Source organism: Trachurus japonicus, chromosome 12 (genome assembly GCF_045865225.1).
Source record: "Trachurus japonicus isolate A0001 chromosome 12, Traja_1.0".
NCBI lineage: Eukaryota > Metazoa > Chordata > Actinopteri > Carangiformes > Carangidae > Trachurus > Trachurus japonicus.
The window spans coordinates 12,310,547-12,329,896 of record NC_140918.1 but is presented as its reverse complement, the minus strand read 5'-3'; the positions used below and the strand labels follow the sequence as shown (position 1 = coordinate 12,329,896).

Below are 19,350 nucleotides of genomic sequence, written 5' to 3'. Positions count from 1 at the left end.
CTGTAGCCCCCTTTTCTTTCCCAACATGCAGTGTGTGAAAGAGGGAGAACAAGTTTCACTGCAAAGTCTACAGACGACAGAGCTGATGGGCTGATTGGTTCAGTAGGTTTCATACTTTCATGCACAGTATCAATGCAGCTTACTGTGTCTCAGGTGATTAAAACTGTACTTCAATATTCTTTAATGCAGAAAGAGCAGGAACTTTAAATTACAGTGAACCACAATCGCCTTATTGCGGTAAGGGACTCAGACTCTACATCCAATTTCTCATGGACTCATGCGCAGTGTGTGCAGTGTGTGCACTGTGTGTGTGATGAATCATCTCAAGTTTCAGAGGGTGGAAACTGAGCAGAGTCGCACTATCAAACCTCTAGTTAAAGGGATGCTATTTCATCATCTGCCCTCTGCGTGACAGGTTTTATTATGAAACCAATACCAGGTCCATGGAATAGCCCCATATTTAACTACTTTCTATCCATTAACTATTAACTACTAAGAATGTAGACAACCCTGTGTGATTTGAAGAGATAAGTACAGATAAATACAGAGAGGATTGTGAACATATGGATTAAACACATGGATTAAACACATTGCAAAAATGCTGACATGACTCTTTGACTACCTCACTAACTTTCTGTCCCCTCAACTCCACCAATCTCCATTACTTTTATCTCCTGTGTCATTCTCTGTCTCACTCTGACTTTCAGTCAAACTTTGCCATTAAGGCCTCTGTTGCCTCACCAGTTTTTTTTGTTTTTTTTTGGTCTACCCCTCCTCCACCCCTCACCCTCTACCTCTGGTCAGGGTCGATCAATACTTCCCCTGTAGCTTATCACTAATGTGGAACCGGCTGTTTGTCCAAACTCTGCTCTGTCTACATAAAGACTTGGACGGGACAGCGCCAAACCCAAACGCACCACGGATCACCTGGTGAACCTGCAGCTCTGCGGACGCACTACTGGACTTTTAACTGTTTGGCACAGGAAGACGTGGACACAGAGACATGACATGTTGGTGCAGGACGGAGTGAACGGGGAGAGGAGACAGTAGCTGGGAGAAGCAGGAGCTGGAGACTGACTGCTGGGTATGAATGAATGAAAATGGATCCACTCTAGAAACTTGAGGTGAGTTGATTATTGTCCTGCAACATGTCTCATCTGCACAACTGATCATTTAACAGCCAGAAAGAAAATCTTCAGTGCCATAAATGTTATGTTATATAGATAAAAGCAGAAACAGTGAAGATTATATTGAATTAATTTAGGCATAAAGTGTATAAAAACCTGTATTTATCAGCCAAAGTGTTTGTAATATGGTGTAAAAAAAAAAAAAAAAAAACCTGAGACAGGTGTTCTCTGACTTTCTCACACCTGTGAACACAGCTGCAGTCATCCCAAAACTCCCATCAAAAACTCAGGGCTGGACTTTGGACACTTTGGATAAGCCATGAATATTTACTCAGCATTAATTTTCCACCACATGGTTTTCTGTGGTTGTTTTTTCATATATAATTATTTTAGTGCATTAATGAGCAGACATTTAAAGAGCTACATGGCAAATAAAGAATTATAGCTTTGTTTTTTGTTTGATTTTAGGTTTTAGCCCATCATTAGTTTTCCATACCACCATTACACCAACACCATGTGGAGTTTGACTTTTTTTCTCTCCCTTGCTCCATTGCCACCACATCAACAAACTGCTTTTTGTTTTCTTTATTTCACAGGTCGTCCAGGCGCAACATCTCCATCCACGTACCTACTGCAAAATGTTTGTCCTCCAGAGCTGTGGAGTGTGACAATGGTGTTTGTGTCCTGTGTGTCAAACGCCATTATCACACTAAATAGCTACAGTGTGAAAAGGACCTCAGTGTGTTCCTCCATTTCCTGTTTGTCCTATATGGCTTTTGTGTAATCTTTAGTTTAGATGCTTTTAGATTTGAAATAGTTTCTTTAGACACATACTGCAAATGTTTCCACATGTATCAATAGTTGCTATATTGTGGGACACATTGCACTGTGGGGAGTGCGGTGAGGGGGGGGCACAGATGGAAATAGACATAATGTGTTGACACATCGTGCGTGATCTCCAGCCTCTGAGTGTGACCTACTTCTTTTGCTTTTGAGGCGCTAATTTGTTGCTGCAGACCATCTCCTGTAAGTATAGACACAAATAGAGGAGTTATTTGTTTTCATCCTGCCACCATTTCCTTCACTGTCATCGACCAGCATGTAAACAGGTTGTCTTATATAATATGGTATTTTATATGTGTGTGTGTGTGTGTGTAAAATTTTCATCCATGCAAATTTTGTAAATAATAAACAAGTGTTTATTTTTTGTGACCTTTTGCACATAAAGGAAAATTAAACAGACACATGACATCCTGGAAGCTGCAGGTCAAAGATCATTACAGAGAAAGTGAAATGACAAAGAAAAAAGAAAGACATTTAAACAACATTTCCAACCAGCAACATTTCTTTAATAACAAAGATCCGCAGAGTGTTTGCACACACCGGTCATATAGCCTCAACCTGAGAGCCATGTCAGCAATGTGGGTCAGGGATTAAACAGGCAAAAGTGAGAGTGGGACACAGACGGTTCACATTTCCGTCGTTGAATAGTTGGCACGTTACCGGGATCATATGAACTGTGTATGAAACTATTTGGCAACGGTCGTCAGGTTAATGTCATGTGATTATTAGTTTTAGCTATACATATCTTTCATGTGGTTTGACCCTGAGCATAGATCTTTGAAATGTTGCCAGAGAATCAAAGTCAATCTTACAAACAGAGCTACCTCAGATAATAAAATGACTAAATCATAAACTTATTTCACTGTATACATTCAGAGGTATACTTTACAAGAGCTTCTTCTGTACAAAATGTCTTTTTTTTTGTTTCCAGAATAAAAACATGAGCTTGTCATGAATCAGTAGTAATACTAAATAAACAAAAATGATAACAATGTAACATTAAAGTGAACCCACTCATACTTTGTAACTCAGCACCCAAACAACATCCCTGCTATATCATGTATATTTTCTTTTATCATACAAGCTACTTCGAAGACATTTCCTTTTGAGAAATGAATAAACAAGTTCATTAATTTAATGAAGTGATAATTTGAAAACATCACAGAAGTAGAAAAACAAGAAAGAAACTGGAAAGAAAAATCATCATCATCATCACACATCATCAATAAAGCAATCTAAGACATCACAGTTCATCACTGTAGATTAACTACACCACTAATCCTTTCCAAAGTGTTCAAGTCTTCACATTTGTCACAGTTTTTCCAAAACGTGTGAGATGAGGTCTCCTCCCCTTGATTATAAATACAGTGCACAAACTCTCAGAAATCTTAATTAAAATAAAATATATCTCTCAAATGTTCAACATGAGATGAAGCAAACTCTCTTATGAAACAACATTCACTGGTTGTGCAACAGTCGCTCCTCTCAGAGTCAAATGCATTTGTCTCCAACTTGTGGCCCTGCAGGAGCCCAACTTCTCATGGTTGGATCAGACTCCTAACAGTGAGGCCCGAGCTAAAGAAGCACCTCAAACCAGCTTTAAAAAAAAATCACAATTTCAATCAACTATCACACATGAAGTCCGAGAATTTCCCCTTTTGTTATGACTTGCCCTTCAGTGTTGGCCCAAAGGTTTTCTTCTTGGGAGCAGCAGAAGGTTGGGGTTTAGGTTTCGGAGCAAATGTGGGCTTTCTGGCTTTAGGCTGCAGGGACTTGAGGCCCAGGATCTCACAGTACTTGTTGCACATGTGCAGAGCCTTGAACTGGTCAATGAAGGAGGTGGCACAGTTCCCTTTGAAGCCTTTATATCTGAAAAAGACAATAAATTAATATGTAAATATGCATGCTTCAACAATTTGCACCCATTACTGCTTTTGTTCTCAAAAACACTCACCCTTTCTTACAGGTGGCTATTCCTACATCTGTAAGTCTCAATCCCACTCCTGAAATCCCAACAATCAAGATCAAAATCTGGATTCTAAATGATCATTTAAAACACTATAATAAAACTTTTTATCATGCGTTGTAAAATATGTGATTTTTTCTGACCTTGCATGTCAGTAACCAGCAGGTTGCCCTCTGTGTTGTGGTAGACCCAGTGCTGGAAAGCACAACATTTCTGCCCGGCCACCGAGTCACGTCTCAGCAGGTTGATCTCTTTCCCGTCTTTGACTGAATACTTGACAAAGTCACCGATCAGCTCCTCCTCCAGCGTAGCGTAGGGGATGTCATTGGATGGACGATGAACCAGGTAGATGGGAATGATCCTGGGGCAAAGATGAAACAAAGCAGTGTCAGCTAAAAGAAGCAAAATGGGCTGCACAGAGTTTAAAGTATGTTGTGTCACTCACTCTGGGACGTCTCCAAAGGTTTCAGTAGACTGAGCTGCAGCAGTGTACGCCTTGATGTACTCTCTTGCTGTGTTCTGGACCTGACACTCCTACAGAGCAAAAAGTAAATCACATTAGACATATATAATGACGTATAATGAACATGATGTTAAATAAAAAACACCACAGCTTTTAAAGTGCAAGTCTCAAAAGCTTTCATAAATAAAAATATATATTTCTCTTTATCCCATTTATCTGCTGCATCAGAAACTTCAGCCAGACAACAGTGTGTAGGAAACTATGAATTGTTGTATTTTCAGATTGAAATTACATACAGCATAGGCAGTGAGTCCTCCTCCCTGGAGGCTGCCATGTTTTATCTCCATTTTTCTACATTAGCCCAGAATGGACAAACCAAACACAAGTGCCACTAAATCCTACTCACTGAGCCTGTACTAAGTGCTTTTTTAATGTTCATGAATATGTCTCATTTTCAAAAAATAAGCTAATAAATCCAATAAATGAATCAAATGTTTGTTTGTTTGATTTTATCCATTTATTTCATTCCTGTTCCCTTATTCTCCGATTCTCTTATTCATGCACAAAAAAATGAATCATACTTCAAGGTGTGAGGAGTGATGTGTCTGACATCAGAGCACTGAGACATCCTCCTTACCTCCACAGCTAAGGTGTAGTTCTTCTCAACGAGCTCCTCGCTGTTCTTGGTCCCGTAGCTGATAACAGTGTGAACTTTGAGCACACAGGAGTGTCCTGGTTCTAAAAGCGGCATCTGACCCGTTTGCAGCTTGGTCCGGAAAGCCCGCCGGTGCATCCCCTCGCCAAAGTGGGCCTTTTCAGTGACGATGCTGACAGGATGGTTTTCTCCAAAGTATTGGTCAGATAGGAAGTCCTCTTTGAACATCAGCCTAGAACAGTGGACGTCCTCTTCTTCACTTCCCACCTCTACAAGAGCAGCTGGAAAAAGAGATGGAGACTTTGTCAACAAAAAGCTCCTAAACCTCAATTGACTCTCTTTTAAATCTAACCATGTAAAGTAATACTGTACATGTTCCAACTTACCTGAGGTGGTCTTTGGAGAGAGAGGAATGACAATCTCACTGAGCACTGTGAAGAAAGGCAGTTTTTTTTTTACTCCATTTAATTAAGTTGTACACATATTTTGAATGGCTGTTTTTAGTTGTCAGTCTTTTTTTTTTTTTTTTTATCTTTACCTTCATATGTTAGCAGGTAATCGAGGGTGACAGATCCATGTGAGCTGCTGAGCCGACACTGGTACTTGCCCAAGTCTTTGTGAGAAGCATTGGAGATGATGACTGACACTCTGCTTTCATCCCCTGCACTTCAGAAAGAGGTACAGTGTCACAAAATGCATGGCATAAATCACTAGACACACTATGACATATAGGCTATAAGTTCTTTGTGTGGCAAATATGCAAAACTATGTAGACAGAGGATAGAGCTTATACATTAGCAGCTATGCAAAAAATATGGTACGGCAGCTATGCAAAATCTTCTTCATCACTGTAGTCAAAGTTTTCCATGCATCTTCCGCCTATTGTCCTCTGCTTCTAGTGTTAGATCTTAGTGCTTGTTAACATGCACAAGGTCAGTTGCAAGATTGCAGGGGTATCTTAACGTAATTATTTTGAAATAAAAAAGAAAGATATTCTACAATTTGATTTAATTAGCTGTCAGAACATTGGTTTGTGTGAAAAATAATAAGAAACAGACGACAGTTGACCAAAGTAACTAACAAAGTTAAAATTGTTTGCTAAAAGCTTTGAAATGTTTGGGTCAAATGGTCAAAATAGTTTTCTAAAACCTGTTGACAGTTAGCTAAAATAGCACAACTATTTCTACATAATTAGCCAAAGCAGGAAGCAGTGTTAGCTAAAAGCTATGAATAGATAGGGTTAAAATAGTAACTTAAAAGTAATAAATAGACTGTAGTTAGTTAAAAGTTGTAGATACAATACAAAATGGTTAATGGTTAAACATCTGAAATTGTTGGCTAAAATAGTAATGTAAATGGCTGACTTAAATGGCTAAAAAATTGAAATAGCCTATTTAAAAGCAGTAGCTAAATTAAGTTTCTTCCACTTAATTAGACAATGAGAAGTTTAGGTGAGTGGTTGGTACATCACTCTCAAAGGTTCAAAAGTATAATAAGTTAAGAGAATAAAGAGAACATTTGCAGAAGGCGCTTCTATATGAAAATGAATATACCTTCTCTTGATTTCAGAGAGGACAGCTCCATCCCTGCTCCAGGTGACCGTGTAGTCGGAGAAGACGGCGGCAAACTGACACCACAGACACAGACTCTGGGGATCCCCACTCACTGACACTGCCTGGATGGGCTGCACCACCTTGGGGTCTGTGCACATTATCATATTATTATTATGAGGTCAAGGATGAGTTTTTCCACCATCATGATGGATGAAGTTAGTTGTGTTGACACTGGGTCATGATGATTGTAAGAGAAATTCTTTACCTGCCCTGGGTGGGACTGTCTGTTTGACCACTTCGCTGTACGCCTTCCTACGAGCATCAGTCTTGGGCTCCTCTGCCTTTGCCTTGATAGAAACATCTGGTTTTGGTAGTTTAGACTCCAAGACACTAACTATCTTCCCAAACTTATCCTCTGTCAGGCGCCGTTTTTTAATAACGTCATCTTTCAGAGGACTTGTCAAGTTTTTCGGCTGGTGGTCTTTATGCTCTGTGAGATGTGCAGGCCGTTCACCTCGGGAAGCTTTAGCCTCTGGTTGTTGGGACTTTTTCTCAGCACTTCCTGACTGATCACTGTCCTTTTGAGCTTTCTCGGCCTTGGCGCCCAGCTTGGCCTCGAACATATCAATCCTTCCTCTTGCAGTCTTCGGTTTTGCTCCATTTTCTACTTCAGCCAGGGGCTCCACTGCAGTCTTGGGTGCTGTTGCGTGCTGACCGTGTTTCTTTTTCTTTTTACCATGAGGTTTGCTTGGAGCCTTTTCAGGTGCAACGGCGCTCTCAATCCCCAGTTTAGCCTGATTGTCCTCAAGCACAACTGGGATGCTTTTACTGGTTTGAATTTCTCCAGCGAGAGAGTGGATTTCTTGCTGTTTGCACGTCTGCTGACTTGAAACATGATTAGGTAGATTCTCCTGCTTCTTGGAAGCCTGTGTACTATGATGATGACCAGCTGATTTGTCCTTTTTGGAGCGTGCTTTGCCCTCTGAGGTGATCTTGTGAGTTTTGTGAGGCATCTTTTCGGCTGGTACAGATTTGCTTATAGGTTTTGCCGCTCTGGAGACAAAAGGATCATTCAAGTCCAAAGTGATGACTGCCACACGGTTCGTCTTAGAGATGATGAAATGATCTGCAGGGACAGCAGCCAAGTTTGACAGTTCTCTACTGAGTTCATGGATTTCCTCGATGTTTGTTTTTCTCTCTGTGAGGAAACACTCTGATGTTTTGTCAGTGCGCAAGTCCAGTCGTCCATCTGGTGAAGATTTCTCAGCAGAGTCTATTGCATTTTCTATTTTATGAATCGGCTCCTCATCGTCTTTCAGGGATGGTTTGTCAGTAATCCTATCTGAGGCAGGCCACAAAAAGTGGGGCTGTACAGGATCACAACATAGGTCTCTGTTGTCATTGAGAGACCTTTTGGCACAAATTTGATCTCCTTCCAAACTGCTGCTTGTCCAACAGGAGAGGGGACTGAGGGGAGCTAAGGGCATAATAAACTTAGGACTCCCCCACTGTGGCTCCACCTGACGTGCTCCGTCAACTTCTGGTAAAGTGTTGGGCGACACGTGTGGGAGAACATTAACATGCAGGTCAGGTTGTGTGTTCACACCTGGCACGTGTGAGGTTGTCGGACAGTGTGTGGAGAGGAAATTAGAATCTGCTGAAGATTCGGCTCCTTCACCATCAACCACCCCGGCTGGCCCACAGCTTCCTTTAGCTTCCTGTTCAGCCACCAAGCCTGGCTGCGAGACGCTGTGTTGCACTGTGGCATCTGTCACTTCACACAATTCATCTCCAGAGGGCTGATAGTGGCAATGGGTAAATAATAATAACAATGTTAGTTCATTTAAAGAATGTTGACAAAAAATTCATACGCACAAGAGTCAGACTTAACTGTAATATCATATGTAATAATACTGCATTTAAAGTAAGTCAGTTTTAAAGGTGGAGCATACAAAAGGTTACATCACAATGCGATTTCAGATTAATTTTTCTCTTAAACACATACCTTTCTATCGAACCACAAAGTGGACGTTTATGAAACACCATGCTTCTATATCCAGTCTCACAGTCCATATGTCCTGCATGCAAATGAACCTCACAGTGTCACTGTCACGGGCAGGAGCTGCAGCTATGCCTTGCGCACCTAAGCCAATGGTGTGAGCGGTCTACGAGGCCTGTGGACCTGTCTGCGCCCTGATCCTGAGTTTTTAAAGGAGATGCGGTGGGAATGGGTGTGTTAAAGGGTGTGGACAAAAAGAGAGAGCGATAGAGTGAAGGAGGGGTCGTGTTTCACCCCTCAGCTGTGCTCTCCTCTCACCCCTCCACCCTGACACGCCATGGATGCATGCTATTATCATTGAACTTTCAGCTATTATTAGATGCCATTTCTGTCCATCTGAAGTTTTCCTCTCAGGCACTCCTGTTTCCTTCAGCTCACACAGCTGCCAGTCTTTTAGATGGAGGCCAAAGGACTTATCCAATAATACAGACTCCATCCTGGGTGGACTTTCACCCAGACTGGAGTCAAACCCAATGGCTCTGATCCAAACCAAGGTGACAATACCCATGAGTCCCATGTGTGGTGACATACAGTATGTGGACTCCACTCACTGAAGTTCTTCACGTACGTACCTCCCTCCTGACTATAGCTGTCAATACTGTAGGTATGACAACACTGACAAGGGCAGGAGAGGAATGGGAATGTCTCTTAACGTTCTTGAAGTGTTTCCAACGCTTGTGACTGATTTATCTGTTGGCCAACGCGACTGATGTGAAGGTGATCGCTGTTGTTCTTCCCTGTCATGAAGGGTGAATCTTTCCACTGGTCCCTGTCTCTTTTTCTCTCTTTCTCTGTCACACACTTCAGAGAAAGTGGTGTGTATTTGACATGCATTAAGTGTAAAAAAAAACAATAACATGAGGTTACCAAGTTTAGTTTACTCTTATGTCATGCTTCTCACATCAAAGCACAGCAGAAACTTTCATCCAACAAACTTATTTGTGTGAGATAACAACCAGTATAAATTTATATCATAAATCATCTTACCTGTCCAATTAAGAGCTCTGCAGGTGCATGTTGTTCCTCCAAATCTATATCCTCTATTATATTCAGTATGACTGGATCTTCATTGCAGCTGAAAATATCAGTCTCCAAAGACTCAGCATATCCACCGAATTTAGAAAGATCCAAATCAGCAGAGGAAGTAGATCCAGGGATCAGAGTGGCTGCAGTCACATCTACACTGTATCCTCCAGGAGAGGCCACTGTAGCACTGGATGTACCCATGGGTGAGTGAGGATGAATGGGGCATGAAAAGGGCTCACCCTGGCCGCTCTGGATTTCTTCTTGTGTAGTTGGTGCCGATTCAAGGCACAGAGAGAGACAGCTCTGCCCAGAGAGGACTGAGCTCTCTGGGATGTTGTGTCCCACTAGGGGCTGATCCTGGACACCCATGGGTGGCTGCGGTTGTGCCGGCGCTGCTGACTTCTGACTCTGTCCTTCTTTAGACGTCTCTCTGTCTGTGTCGGTGTTCACCTCTGCCAGTGCCTGTGTCAAAGCATCTATCTCAGCACCTATCTCTGTGAAGGCAGCTGTGATGTCCTCTGGTGGAGCGGCGATGATCGCAGCCCAGTCTGACAGAGCGCTTGCCCAGCTGTCCACTGATGACCACCTCTTCACCGGTGGCCCCCAGCCGATGGTGTCCTCACCGATCCAGCCAATCCCCTCGCTACCTTCATGGCCGTAACCTGACACCGGTGTCTCTCCTGGGAGAAGCGTTAAATCACCAGTGACTCCTTGCATCACAGAAAAATGTGTGTTGTCCAAAACACCCTGATCTTGTGTATCCTCACCTGTCAGATACTGGTGTGCATCCAACCACAGCTCAGCTGGGCTGTCGCTTTGTCGTGCTTGTGGTGTTACACCGGTGACCTCTGCTTTTTCCTGTCCATCGTCATTTACTGCCATCGAGCTCGCCTCACAAACATCCACGGCAGGTGGTCTCAGCCCTGTGTGTTGGCCCGTGTGTGACTCATCATAGTCCACCACAGCTCGCTCGTCATTAGAACTGAGATGACACTTTGTCGGCACGTCTGCTGAATCACACATCAGAGTATGTGACTCACAGTCATAGTGTGTCTTATTTTCTTCCATTTGTGCTAATGGCTGGTGTTCAGGACATTTAATCTCATAGGGATCCGCATTATGGCTCAGGATGAAGTCCTGTGTCTCACTCTCAAAGATATAAAGGTCTGACTCAGGTGCTGTAGCTGTATCACCCTCTGAACTATCTGAGCTAGGCGATAATGGCCTCAAAAGATAAGAGCTCTCAGAAATAGACGACATGGCCCCAAAAGGTTCGGGTGCAGTACTGTCTTCAATGAGAGAGAGGGAGAGGGGCGGATCTTGCTGAATGTAAAACTCTGAGAAAGTTTCAGATGGGGGTGAAAGGAGTTCATGAGAGAGTTGAGGTAAAAGAGGTAACATAGGTTTAGATGAGCCGAAATAGGGATGAACCCTGGGGTTATTTTCCTTTGGCACAGGCTCGGGGCAAAGTGTCAAAAGCTCTGGCATCTTATAGCTGGATGATGGAAGTTTTAAACAGGATAAGTCAGTGTGTTTCTCCTGAGAGAGGCATTTGGAAACGTTTGATAAAGTCTCAGTGGATTTGTCAGTGGGGTCTGAGATATCTGCCACTGCCTCCGCTCCAGTCTCGTACGCAGACAGCGTACTTTCTGTAGGACTGCGTAGAAGAGAAAGAGAGTCTAAACCCCTTGTCTGACTGTCTGTGAGAGATGCTGGTGACCGTGTTTGGTCATCCGTGCAGAGGAGTGACAGATCCATCGGGGCTTCTCGTCGTGCTGCTTGAGGAGACTGTCAGCAGCAGGGTCCCGGCTGTCAAACCACAAGTTTGGGTCGAAGTTTGGGACAAACTTCTGTACACAATGACAGACTCCTTGTGTCTGGATGTTCTGGTGTCATTTCCTCCCCTGGGTGCAGCTGTGTCCTTGTGTTTTTACTGCCTGTACCTGGAAAGTGAAGCAGGACATCACCAGAAAATGAAAATACTTGACAATAAAACTGCAGAACCAAGTCAATCAATCAAATAACATCTTATCTGAGATGTACATACCTCCTCAATCTGACTTATCTGAAATAAGGCTCACTATCTCCCCCTAGCTGTCACTTTGTGTGATATTGATATGGTTATCTTGCAGGAGATGTCCGTGTTAAACAGCGGATTGCATGTATTTTAGAAGCTTTTAAAGCCCACTTAACATACCACATCAACAGGAAGCCTTCCTGTTCTTGTTACTCTGTAACTGATAAAAACGTCTGGTGTGTGTGTGTGTGTGTGTGTGTGTGTGTGTGTGTGTGTGTGTGTGTGTGTGTGTGTGTGTGTGTGTGTGTGTGTGTGTGTGTGTGTGTGTGTGTTGTTAATGGGCTCCAGACTCCAGTGTCCAGTTTCTTTTACCCTGCACAGCTGCCATTATGTGGGATTGTGCATTAGACAGCGTGTAATATTGTGTACGAGTGTTATTAATCTCATACAAGATCTTTTCCAGCCACTGTTTACCAGATACAAATATACAAGCTGTTGGTAGTTACGCACTAAGAGAAATGTTAGAAGTATCAGGTGTTACTCATGAGTTCAGGGGAGTTCACCGCAGTAAATCATAACAATGGTACACAAATAGCACCCAATAAATAAGCAGTGTTTTCAAACTGTCCACTTTAAGCTTTGTGTTTCCTCCTTAAGCTTTTTTGATCCTTTGGTTGAAAATGAAATATCAAGTTATGAAGATTATTTCAACCGGAGCAAGCCCAACTTCCCTTTTAGCTTTCTAAGGTCTTATATAGTGTTGGTATATGGTATAGTATACATTTTGAAGTAAAATTGAAGGAACTGACTGAGGCCATAACCATCTCAAAATGTTTATACCCACTTGATGATGGTTAAACCTTCAGGTGCATCTTCAAAGTGACCATCTTAAAGAGATATTACCTGTGTTTGTAGCCCGCGACAGGGAACCTGACATACTGTGCGTGCAGAGGACTGATATGAAGTGTTGAAGGGGGACGCTTCAAAACATGCGCCCTGATATACAAGTTTGCAGGAGAGGAGCTAGTGGCACAGACACTGGAAAAATACCAGTACCTCTTCACCCATGACCTGCATTTGTCACATTCCTGCTGCACTGAAGGACACCTAGCTGAGCTGTCCAGTCTGAAATGTTTACTATCGAGCATGGACCCTACCTCTACTTAGCCTACTGGCAAATGCAATGAATATTAATAAGGCTGACACAACTTTCTGGCTGGAAATAGTGTTATTGCTCAAAGTATCTCAGTAAAATTACTTCCTTGCACATCTTTTAATAACATCCTGAACTAAAATATCTTAACACTCTTCAAGATAAATTTGTGTTTGCCTTAAATGAATCCAACCTGTTTCAGAGAGCTCAATCACATCTAGTCCAGATTTAGATTCGATAATTGCATGCAGATCTGTGTCGCAGCCCACTTTTACAGGCAATGGGAGGCTTTTACATCGAACTGAAGTCAATCTTCTCGGTATTGTTGATTAGTGCATTAGAAAGGTGGATAGATAGATTCATCTGTACTGACATTAAAAAAGAATAAAGCTGTCAGCGCCTGTGTGACTGAGAGCAAGAAAGTGTAATTCGATTTCATCTCAACCATCTGTGCCAAAATAGATCATCCTCTGTCACACAACCCCTGCTCCAAAAAAGAGCCTGGTCCATCTTTAAAGCGTCTGTACATGAATGATTTGCTTAAAGATGTGATCTAAAGGATCCTCTGTGTAAATCTAAACACAGTTTTGAAAGTAAAACCACAAAATGAAATACTTTCTTTACAATGGCAGATTATAAAAGAGCAGAGGTGCATAAAAAAAATATATTTTCGAAAATCCTCATACTTTTAAATCACTTATATGCATTCATTCTTATACTTGGCAAAGCGTATGATGTGTTCACTGTCATTCAGCACAGCAGTGTGTATGTGTGTGTTTGTCAACCTGTCAGCAGCGTATCTGGCAACGCACAGCCCAAGAGAAAACCACAAACACACAAGTCACCTCACAGTGGAATCACACACAATAAAAGTCTTATCATCACATGAGGCATTAAAACAGTTGTCTAACTTATGAAGGGGATTTCCAGTCCAGCCATGCAAGTAGTACGTACCCTTTTCATAGCCGTGTTGTTGAGGATATAGACCTATGATGTAGGACCTCAGTATGAGCTCAGGCAGAGCCGACAGTCTGGGGGTGTGAGTCTATTTTTAACTGTTGTCCCCCGTAAGTACAAAGTCAGTTACCTGATATTGCGGGCATGTGCCGATCTTGAACATTTAACACTCGATATCTATATTTATGGCCTGTTTCAGCAATGGATGGTCTATTTTATAGACCAACTTTTTTTGGTTGTTTTACAGATGGAATTGGCTTATTTGATTGTTTTGACCTTAAGCAGAACACATTGCATTTTCCCCCCATAAATAAACATCTCTACACCGTAGTATGTTCATAATTTCATTCACAGATTACACAGAGTAGCTCATATTGCATTTAACAGTGTTTGTTATTTTTGGCACAGATTTATTTACAAGTTAAAAGTGTAATCCAGTGCTCTTGACAGTATTTATACCACTTTATCAATCTTCAGTCAATCATCATGAGTTTTAAACATTTAACAAGAACTTGGTCTCAATAAATCAAATATGATATATGTTATGTACAGTAATATACTTGTAAATATTGCAGTTTGGGGTTGAAGAAAAATAACATTAGAGTTTAAAAAAAGTTAATTTACTGAAATTATGATTTTTAAATTAATAACATTTACAATAGACTCTCTTTCTCTAGTTAAATGTGTTTACAGGTCGGGGCGGTGCGTGGCGCAGTGGGTAGAGCGGCCGCCCCATGTAGAGGCTACAGTCCTCGCCGCAGGCGTCCCCGGTTCGAATCCCGCGTCGGGCAGACCTTTCCTGCGTGTCATTCCCCCTCTCTCTGCCTCCCCATTTCCTGTCTATCTCTACTGTCATCACTATCAAATAAAGGCAAAAAGCCGAAAAATATACTAAAAAAAAAAAAAAAAAAAAATGTGTTTACAGGTCAGCCGTGACACCAAGGTTCACATTTCTGGCAACGGTAACACCCCTCTAACTACCCTGGCAAAGCAACAATGAATTCTTGTCAGTGACCAAAACAACCTAATGAGGCCAGACCTGTCTTTGCTCGTATGGAAAATTATTAGTAGTCAATTAGCCCAGCCTGGTGTGACAGTGATTAAATGTGACTTTGCCTCTCATTTAGCCAAATTACTCATCTAATAGGTAGTGAACACAAGCTAATCCCTGATGGCAGACCAGTTCCCAATCATTAGAACGGCCCAGTGGCTTTAATTTAGCCGGAAAGTGATAATGATAGTCACGATGACCTGGATTTCTGTTGTGGAAATTATGTTTTCTCCAAAGTTCAAGCATCCATAATTAATTTATTAGTAGAAGTTTTTTTTGTTGCTTTTCAACAGATCCACACTAACCGTTTGCTCAAGTATCCATCTGCTGGTTGGAGCTTTATTAACAACAGACAGATAAGTACAGTTGCAAATATGTGTATTTTCCAAAATGTAGACCAATCCCTTGTTTTATCGTTGTCGCTCCAACCTCCAAACCTTGAGAAAGGCTCAGAGAGTCGTGTAAACACCGGCTGTCTCCGGAGTACCCTTCTGATCTGTTCCTCTTCTCTCCTTTAAACACAACTTGTTCCAGTTACACATAATTACACTCTTGCATGACGATCATTCTTCTTTGGGAAGCCTGTTTAATTCACTGAGGGGTTTTTTTTTTCTTCTCAGGACCAGCACTCTCATGGCCATGCAACTCTTTCTCTCTCTCCCCTAATTACTTCATTCATGCCCTCCTTGAGGCTACTCTCTAATTATCCTGCTGCTTGACGACTTACAGTGCCTCATTCCTGCTCCAACGCTCCTGTGCATCACTGTCTCCTAACTTCACGCCCTAAAAAATCTTTCCTCTCTTGTAGCAGGCCTACTTTGTGTTTTGCCGAGCAGGCTTTTCCCAATCCCCCCAATCTATGAGCAGATTCACTAGTTCTTTTAGATGGATCTAACACTGCTGCATACTTTTTTTCCATGTACTACATTATTGCTGAGGAATACCCTTTATATATTTCAGTAAACTGCTTAGAGAGTGTTGTTTCATAACGTTAGAGAAGGACGGTTTTATAACCAAGTAATTTATGGCTGTTACATCACTGTTCCTGTGACAGGTGAGAGGAACAGATTGTTTTCCTGCTTTAAAATCAGCACATTGTAAATTGAGGTTTAACAACAGGCGCCCTCCAATAAAACAGCAATGCCACAAGTCTGACCATTTATAAATAAAGAGAGAAAATAGACTGTTTACGATTATTTTTAGCGACCCTTACAACTGCTTTGGCAAGGCAACATGTGTCACCATTGTTATTGTGTGTGTGTGTGTGTGTGTGAGAAAGAGAGAGACATTAATGAAACATCCCACACACGCACACACTCTATACGAAGGTTTTAATTTGTTATTATGATGACAGGAAACAGAAAAGGATGGGGACACAAACCACAAACCATTAAAATGACATCATGTCCTTTTACTCTTTTCAAGCCATTATGTAACAGTTACATCCACACACCTGTTCTTGTAGCTTGTAAATCTACTAAGCAACAGGGGGAATATTATTGGACTATGGGATATGTGTAGGAGTTTGTGGTATGTTCATTTGGACTTAGATGATCTACCATGATAATTTCTATATTCTAGGCTAGGTTTATTATATTGAAACTACTTTGAATAAATGAATTAAAGGTTGCAGTGTGGGTATAATAAACCTTTACACATGTCACATCTCAGCTGATCGACCAAGCAGCAGTTGGATGGGACTTTCATAAGGCAGGACTTGTTATGATGTAGTTGTTTAAAGATGTGTGTGTGTTTCTGTGTATGTGTGTGTGTGTGTGTGAGAGAGAGAGTATTTGTGCGGTTTCTCAGAAGCATCACATTTAATGTGTCTGTAATGAACAGCTGATGGGTTGTAAAAGGCAGATGGACTATTAGGCAACAAATAATCTGTACAGAGATCCATTGCATCAGATTGAAAAATATTTTTTATTCAGGGGTTGGGGCTGAATTGTAACTGAGCTCACTGTTACTCTGATGACATTTCATCTTTCTCAAATATCAGTGGAAACATTTTCACAGTTAAACTTTGAAAATGCTCCAACAGTCTGAGACGTGTTACACCATCTTGAGCATGTTGTTGTGGGGTTTTGGATTGGACGTGGCCCCCGTGGACTCTTGTAGTCATGGAGAGAGAAGTATCATCTTACTAAAGCGAGATATATTTTTACACCATGTTGTTGAACAGTCTGCCTCGGCCTGCATGGCGTCTGCCCTCCTTCCCTAAAGCCCACCGCACCGCCCCGCCACCCAGACAGGACCAGGTGGAGAATGGTGCTGCACATTGAAGTGTGCGTCACAACCACGTTTTGTTTAACGTGGGAATGCAAGCGAGTCATCTATAGGATGCTTTTCCACACCTAATTACGACAGGAATGCCATATCAGGCAGATGAAAGCTATGACACACATCCGCACTATGCCAGCCTTATTAAAGAAATAGCAAACCATATTTGGCATTTTTAGTTTCTCTTAGCTTTAAAATAAACCATGATTCAAGGAAGCATATTGAATGTTTCTGGGCTGAAGAAATTTGAGGAAAAGATTAAGTAAAAAATAAAAAACCTGACAAAGGGAGTGTGTTTCTGTGTGAGCGGCAGAGATGAAGAGCAACAGAGGGATCAAAGCATATCTTCTAGGCTGTTTAACGAGCATTACTCAACACAAGACAGCGCACAACCGAACACGTGCCCCACATGACTTAAGTGCTACGGTGGCTGCATGCTTTTGCGTCATAAGAAACTGAAAACCTTTTGTCATGATCTCACCAGCTGAATCAGTGCTATTTGTAAATCCTGATTCACTGCCATGGAAAGTGCAGTGAAAATGTAGTGTTGTCTTTTACCGGGGCTGTTAAAAGGAGTGGAAGGATGGCGGGGGAATAAGATGAACTTCATGTCACAAGGAAAGCATTCATCCACGTAACACCTAAAGAATTTAGCTGCATGATCACACAACATAATGCAATAATCTTCCACTCTTCATTCCTAATTTGTTGATGTTATTAGTTGATTAAAAATATATATTTTCAGTTCATTCTAGCCATCATGATTGTGAAGGTTGATTCAAATGAGAGCACTGGCTGAATGTACAGGGCACAAACAAACATAAAATAGAGATGTTGGACAGGTTTTCTGTCGTGTTCTGACTGGCATCTATGTACGGCCACATTTTAGAAGGAGGTATGGCTTCTCAACCAGCACGGTCAACACGTAGCCCACCACCACTGTCAGCACCAGGTGGCCGAAGAACATGTACATCTAAAGACAAGAGGAGACAAACATTAGACGAAGTTAGAAGGGCACAGAGCCAAAATCGGAAGTCCAGTTTAGGCTTGATGACATTGAATTAAATGTTTAGTGCCTTAGAGCACTCACAAAGTTCACGTCTGTGTAGTGGACTGGGGTGTCGTGCAAGCCGATGTAGAAGATGATGAAGACGGGATGTGAGAGATAGCAAGCAAAACTAATGTTGGAGAGTGGAACCCAGAAACCCCATGACAGGAACCTCATGATAAAACCTGGAGAATCAAAAGAAAACAGAGGAACAAAATGAAAATGTGCATAAATACTACCACTGTAAAAATACATCAAGTGTAGTGAGCCAATTCAGTATAATGTCCATTTTGTCATTGCTTTTACTGTTGTATGAAATGATTCAAGGTCTTGGTTTACCTCCGTAACCCTCCTCACAGGCGAGTATGATCCAGGTCACAGCCAGAGCCCAGAGGGGTCTGTGCAGTCCTTGATAGAGGGCATGTGGCACAGATGGATAAGGCGGAGTGTCCTTGAGGACGTAGGATAATCCAATCAACACAGCCATGAGGAGAAGACAACAGAACCAACCAAGTGCTGCCTGCCACTGGAGCAGCAATGAGAATAACATCAGATTAATTAATTAAGAGCATACGATGTGTTCAAACCACTGAAAAGTGATGTTCTGACAGAGACGCCTGTTACCTTTCGCTTTAAGAGCTGATCTTTCTTTGTCATCAAGTATATTCCAGTCAAGATCCCAATTAAAAATGGTGCATATCTTGTGTAAGGTTTCAGATAGTAATGTATGACATAGTTCCCTGATGACCTGCAAAATAAAGTAATAAATACATTGAATTAATTGATGTGTGCATCAATCCATATTTAATGTAGGCTATTTGGCTCTGAAGTTGTTTAAACACTGGACCTCCGTCACTGAGTCTTACATTGCAGCTGGCAGAAGGACTGGCAGGTGCATGAGTGCAGTTACAAGAGCACCAGCAACAGTGGTCATCAACAGCAGGCCCACGGCCACTGCTGCAAACACACCTCTGTTCCTGATAAACACCAGAGAGGATTGGTGAGATTCACTTTGTTTACTACACAGCAATTCAGAAATATTTTTATAATAATACGAAATATGAACATACATACAATCTGTAAAAATACAGTAACAGTGGGGTGGTGGCATAACACTGGAAATCAAGAGACAAGTACCATGTCCAAGGG

At 41.8% G+C, this 19,350-nt stretch overlaps 2 protein-coding genes and 1 long non-coding RNA gene across 5 annotated transcripts; 1 reads left to right on the top strand and 2 right to left on the bottom strand.

The window, feature by feature from the left end:
- Nucleotides 1–872: 872 nt before the first annotated feature.
- Nucleotides 873–2,381, top strand: LOC146977203 (uncharacterized). The gene is made up of 2 exons (XR_015037273.1): nucleotides 873–1,124; nucleotides 1,724–2,381. It is a non-coding gene; the product is annotated as an uncharacterized LOC146977203 (long non-coding RNA).
- Nucleotides 2,382–2,454: 73 nt separating this feature from the next.
- On the bottom strand, nucleotides 2,455–13,919 carry alpk2 (alpha-kinase 2). Of its 3 annotated transcripts, XM_085793220.1 has the most exons (12): nucleotides 13,817–13,916; nucleotides 10,460–11,635; nucleotides 9,654–10,372; nucleotides 6,873–8,406; nucleotides 6,608–6,755; nucleotides 5,593–5,720; nucleotides 5,441–5,485; nucleotides 5,037–5,335; nucleotides 4,382–4,470; nucleotides 4,080–4,297; nucleotides 3,925–3,973; nucleotides 2,455–3,839 (listed from the first exon to the last, which is right to left on the bottom strand). In XM_085793220.1, the coding sequence occupies exons 2-12, from the start codon at nucleotides 11,448–11,450 to the stop codon at nucleotides 3,632–3,634; spliced, it is 4,428 nt and encodes a 1,475-aa protein (XP_085649346.1). In that variant the 5' UTR covers nucleotides 11,451–11,635; nucleotides 13,817–13,916; the 3' UTR covers nucleotides 2,455–3,631. The 3 variants fall into 3 exon arrangements, with proteins under 3 accessions (XP_085649346.1, XP_085649344.1, XP_085649345.1); XM_085793218.1 differs by having other exon boundaries at nucleotides 9,654–11,635; nucleotides 13,817–13,919; XM_085793219.1 differs by lacking the exon at nucleotides 3,925–3,973 and having other exon boundaries at nucleotides 3,365–3,839; nucleotides 9,654–11,635; nucleotides 13,817–13,919.
- A 2,037-nt stretch (nucleotides 13,920–15,956) lies between these two features.
- LOC146977201 (O-acyltransferase like protein-like) lies at nucleotides 15,957–19,344 on the bottom strand. Its single transcript, XM_085793217.1, has 6 exons — nucleotides 19,276–19,344; nucleotides 19,068–19,178; nucleotides 18,826–18,949; nucleotides 18,541–18,727; nucleotides 18,244–18,386; nucleotides 15,957–18,126 (listed from the first exon to the last, which is right to left on the bottom strand). Exons 2-6 carry the CDS (start codon nucleotides 19,133–19,135, stop codon nucleotides 18,022–18,024), a joined length of 627 nt encoding a protein of 208 aa, XP_085649343.1. The 5' UTR covers nucleotides 19,136–19,178; nucleotides 19,276–19,344; the 3' UTR covers nucleotides 15,957–18,021.
- Nucleotides 19,345–19,350: the final 6 nt, after the last annotated feature.

What these genes read in the sequence shown, in the direction of transcription:
- alpk2 (XM_085793218.1), bottom strand. Translation starts at nt 11,450, where the DNA reads ATGGATCTGTCACTCCTCTGCACGGATGACCAAACACGGTCACCAGCA. An exon ending in CTCTCTGAAATCAAGAGAAG is followed by an intron (nt 5,721 to 6,607) that starts GTATATTCATTT and finishes CTCTTTCTGAAG; the next exon opens with TGCAGGGGATGAAAGCAGAG. An exon ending in ATAGCCACCTGTAAGAAAGG is followed by an intron (nt 3,840 to 3,924) that starts GTGAGTGTTTTT and finishes TGTCTTTTTCAG; the next exon opens with ATATAAAGGCTTCAAAGGGA.
- LOC146977201 (XM_085793217.1), bottom strand. Translation starts at nt 19,135, where the DNA reads ATGACCACTGTTGCTGGTGCTCTTGTAACTGCACTCATGCACCTGCCA. An exon ending in ATCAGCTCTTAAAGCGAAAG is followed by an intron (nt 18,728 to 18,825) that starts GTAACAGGCGTC and finishes TTGCTGCTCCAG; the next exon opens with TGGCAGGCAGCACTTGGTTG. An exon ending in ACTACACAGACGTGAACTTT is followed by an intron (nt 18,127 to 18,243) that starts GTGAGTGCTCTA and finishes TCTTGTCTTTAG; the next exon opens with ATGTACATGTTCTTCGGCCA.